Genomic DNA, 4,588 nt, shown 5'->3' on the forward strand with positions numbered 1-4,588 from the left:
ATAATATTTGAATGGATTTTAGAATTGTCAGATAATCATTGGATATAACAGATAACAAGCATGTAATTTTAGATATAGTTTGCATCCCTAGATTTGTTTCCTCTTGTTGAAGTAATTTAAGAACCAAGAAAACGGTAAATGTCTATGCAAATTTAGAAGAAAATATTGCCAGCTAGTGCTGCGTAGGTAGCATGAGAATTACAGATCATATCCAAAGGGAAATTCATAAATTTCTAATAATACTACAAAATATGCGTGAGACTTATTATCCGAGATTCGAACTAGATTTGAGATCAGATTCGGATCCGTTCTAAAAATCCAGATATCTAGGAGACCGAACATAAATCGAGATAGTAAAATGTATGATTCGTCTAAACCGGGTCCGGATCCAAATATTTTTGGTTTTTTAGTTTGGATATCCGTATCCGTAATTTTTATTGATAGTTATTTTAAAATAATAATATCTATATATAAAAACTAAATATATATATATATATATATATATTGTAACTAATATTATATAGAAATAATCAAAAACATTATATACATTTTTATTTTTAGTTTATTGTTAGTATTTTACAAAATATAAATAATAATTGTATTTAATTTAAGGATCTAAATCCGGATCCGATTATCCGTCAGATACTATAATTTTTAAAAATATATCCAACAGTCGAATATCTGACAACCAAGTACGGATAATGATAGTAAAATCATGGCTATGTCGGATAAAGATTTGATCCACATACTTTAAAATTCTCTGGATACCCGATCCATCCTAGACCTACTATAAAACATGCTTATTTTCTGAATTAAAGAAAAAAAAATTATAAATTTGAGACTCATTAAATTAATATAGTTTGCTTAATTCAAGATAAATAAAATCTTTATAAAAGAAACCAGAAATGGTTAACCAGATCTTTTTGTGACAAAAAAAAAGGTTAACCAGGTCTTTATTTTTGGTTAATCCGCAGAAAGTCTTAAAGAATTTGGGAAAGAAGTCGATCAAACTTACATGTTCTTTCAGAAACTACTGATACTTCAATGAGAAATTCAGTTCTTGATATTATTTTTTTCCATCATTCAAGAGTAGAATACAATGTTAAAATACATAAACCAGCATACATCCATTATATATATACATTGTTAGATTATATGTACATACTTGGAATGATTCTTGACCACGCAAAGGAGAATCTGTAGCCAGTAGCATTGAGTTCGCCCATCACGTCTACATCTTTCTGCAGTTGACATATTTTGATCGCATCTTAATCCACACGTAATTTTTATGCATAGTTCAGTCATGAGTGATATGTATTTACTGAGGAATTAACCTGCCATCTCGTATATGACTGACAAGTAGTGTCTCCATTCTTCAAATCTGACCCAGCTTTCTCTGATATTAGTTACAAAAAGTACATTAATATGTATTCATATAACCAACATTCCTCTCATATATATAGATGTCACCGTGCTAACGAGAAATATACCTGGATATTGGTGACTGAAGCCATCCCAAAGATTAACACCGCGACCTCTCCCTCCTTCGATCTGAAATGAAAAGAAACAAAAATGCAAAGTTGGATATTATTGTTTTTGAATTCTATGTATTTATACGTCAAACATTTGTTACATGCCTGGCAAGCAGAAGATGCAACACCAAAGATGAAATCTTTTTTTTTTGATCTCTTCAAGCTCATAATTTAAACTGTCCATGAAGCTCTTGACACAAACGGTAAAAAAAGAAGATAGCAAACCTAGAGGTAAGCATCAGAGCCTCTGAAAATCGTCGGGACAGGGAAGCAAAGAACCTCCAAGGACTGAAGACAGGCCCAAGGACGCATCACCTCCGCACAAGACAGCTGATAAGGGGCAGCACATCAACTTGGTCTTCACCTGCAAAAAGAGAAGGATACGATCTTCCTACTAACAAAACGGTGTCACAGGAACTGGGATGACCAAACCCTAGTAAGTCTCCTCGTCGACAGAGTTAGAGCCGAATAACTCCACCGGAAATCTCAAGTCAACGCTTACCCCGAGAGAGAGAACCTGGCTCAGTCTCTAATGCGCCATCAGAGCACAAATATTGGAAGGTCCTTGCATGTGTCTTTGGAAGGGGGGGCACAAATTAGCAAACCTAAGAAGGACAAGGGGAGAGAAGTCTCTGAATAGGTTCCTGCACTGTTTTGTGGGCCCCACGACACATGGTGGCCTACAATTGGTTCACTTTTAATTTTTTTTTTCTTTCTTGAAAACAGAAAATTAAAAAAAAAAGTTTTAAAGGATTTTTTGGTGTCCTACCAATAATGATACCCTCAGATAACCACCGTTGGAGATACGAAGGCACCGGAGAAGGCGCAACCAAAGTAAGATCGAAACGAGCTCCAAGAGAAATACAGCGAGGCCAACAAAACAAAGATCAAGCAGAGACCGGAAAAGAGGACACCACAGCCATAGACGACAGGCCTTTACCTCCGAACCATATCTGCACGTGCTAACCCACAGGGTAGACGGCAACCACGCTGACTACCATCCTACCTGTGCACACGCCGACTTGCTGAGCAAACGTCGATCTTGGGAAGCAAAAGACAAACAAGGAAGGCGGAGAAGAGACGCCTCCGACACCGGCTGTCACGCGCCGAGCCGGAGCAAACCAGAATTCTATAAACTAGAACGAGTGGGCGAGAGAGAAAGTTAGGGAGATAAGGGAGAGAGAAAAGTCTCCGTCCAAAGATGAAATCTTTTCCAAAGCTTTTTACTGCTTAAACTAGCAGTGTTATTACTACATGGGAATGGTTCGTTCTCTTCGCAAGTAATTTCTTCATCAGCTTTACAACTCGCAGCAGCTAATAGAAAAACTAAAGCGAGCCCAAGAAGCTTCATGGTTAATCTGTTGATGTATATGTGTTGTGTTGTACGGAACCTTACGCCAATCTAGGGTTTATATAGCGCTTCCAAAAGAAAGTGACGTATGCATTTTTTTTGTCTTAGTGTTCGGTTCCCTTAGTGTTCTGATATTTTGGGAGAGGTTCAGCTGAGACGAATCCCGTGTGGTCATTTACTTTAGCTCAGTGTTCACCGATTGATTATGTTTTTTCTTTCGTTTTGTTTCCACTGTTTAGCATGCCTTGCTCTTCAATCGACCATTTCACTTGGAAAAAAATACAAGATGTTGCATTCTCTATCTGAATTGTGAATGGTTTATTTGCTACTTTTTCTAGAGTTAGTTTTGGAAAATAACCTATGAAGTTTGAACGGAAGCACGTCTTTGGACAAATAAATCTAGTGTCAGTTTCTTTTTTTTTTTTTTTATTATTTATTTTAGTGTCAGTTTCTTGTTATATCATTTCTACTGTTATCAAGTGTCATTTTTTTTGCTACATTCCACATATTTAGTTCTTTATCCGGAATACACGACTTGGAACACGGATTGTGTCACATCTTCAAATTGATCCGTCGACGGTGAAGAATTCAGCATGTATATATCGAAGGTTAATTTGCGCAAAACAAAACGGATATTATCCACCATAAACGTACGTGCATTAAGAAGTTCAAAAAAGAATCGGGGATTAAGGTGCGACTGTACGGAAGCTTGCGTGGTACGGACGGTGTTGTACGGCTCCGCCGCTGCTACTCTGGTGTCACTGATTTTTGCAGATCCGGAACCCCCTTTCCTTCCTGAAGCTTACCTATGGTGTTTCGCCACTTTTCAACCACCACTGCTGAGTAGATCTAAAGAAGGCTTTTAAGCTTGGTTCGACCTTTCTTCTCCATGAAGAAAGAGTCGTAACTCTGTATTATCTTCTCTACCCCGACGCTGGGGTCTTCGCTCTGCTGACGGTATCAGCTAAATCCTATAACTTCCTTCCCTCGACGCTGAGGTTCTCCTGCTGCTGTTTCTCTCGACGTTTTCTTTCAGCTGCAATTTGTGGTCCTCTGCGCTAAAGTGTTTAAAGGGCGCACCTTTACTTCTCTGAAACGAACACTACTCCTTTGCTCAACAGGCTCCGTAGATTATGACTAGCAACAGATACTCCAGGGCTGATAAAGGAAAGTGGGTCTCTGACTCTTCAAGACCCCACCGAAAGGCTCCTCTACAGATCCATAACTCCGTCAATGCAGATCTCATCGCTGAACACAGTCTTACCCTTATTGGGAGGGTAACAAACCCATCCATTCAAAAGACCAGAGCTTTGGTCGATTTCTTTCTGCAGCATTGGCATGTTGTCGGCTCTATTACTGGACGGGACCTCGGGCCCAACCTTTTCCAGTTCCAGTTTGAAACAGAGCACGACCTTCTCTCGGTTCTCAACAAGGCTCCTTTTCACTTCAAGAAGTGGATGCTTATTCTGCAAAGATGGGAACCAATAGTCTCTGACAACTTCCCGGCGTACATCCCCTTCTGGATTACCATCCACGGGATCCCCCTTCACCACTGGACGGAGCAGACTATATCTACTATTGGCTCTGACTTGGGTAAGGTCGTAGATAAAGATGTCGACAGAGGTCGAGTCCGGGTGCTGATTAATGGACTGAGACCCCTAGAAATGGAAATGGAGGTCAATCTATCAGGAGAACTCAAGCGAGT

General features: G+C 39.1%; 1 protein-coding gene across 1 annotated transcript; it reads right to left on the minus strand.

Annotated features, from left to right (window-relative positions):
• Positions 1-1,165: 1,165 nt before the first annotated feature.
• LOC108837524 (myrosinase-like) lies at positions 1,166-2,884 on the minus strand (the record flags this gene model as incomplete). Its single annotated transcript, XM_056996437.1, has 5 exons — positions 2,773-2,884; positions 1,638-1,688; positions 1,491-1,551; positions 1,335-1,396; positions 1,166-1,241 (listed from the first exon to the last, which is right to left on the minus strand). Coding segments are annotated over exons 1-5 (361 nt in total), but the record flags the coding sequence as incomplete, so codon positions are not given.
• Positions 2,885-4,588: the final 1,704 nt, after the last annotated feature.

The sequence above is a fragment of the Raphanus sativus genome, unplaced genomic scaffold, assembly GCF_000801105.2.
Source record: "Raphanus sativus cultivar WK10039 unplaced genomic scaffold, ASM80110v3 Scaffold0224, whole genome shotgun sequence".
In the NCBI taxonomy this organism is placed as follows: domain Eukaryota; kingdom Viridiplantae; phylum Streptophyta; class Magnoliopsida; order Brassicales; family Brassicaceae; genus Raphanus; species Raphanus sativus.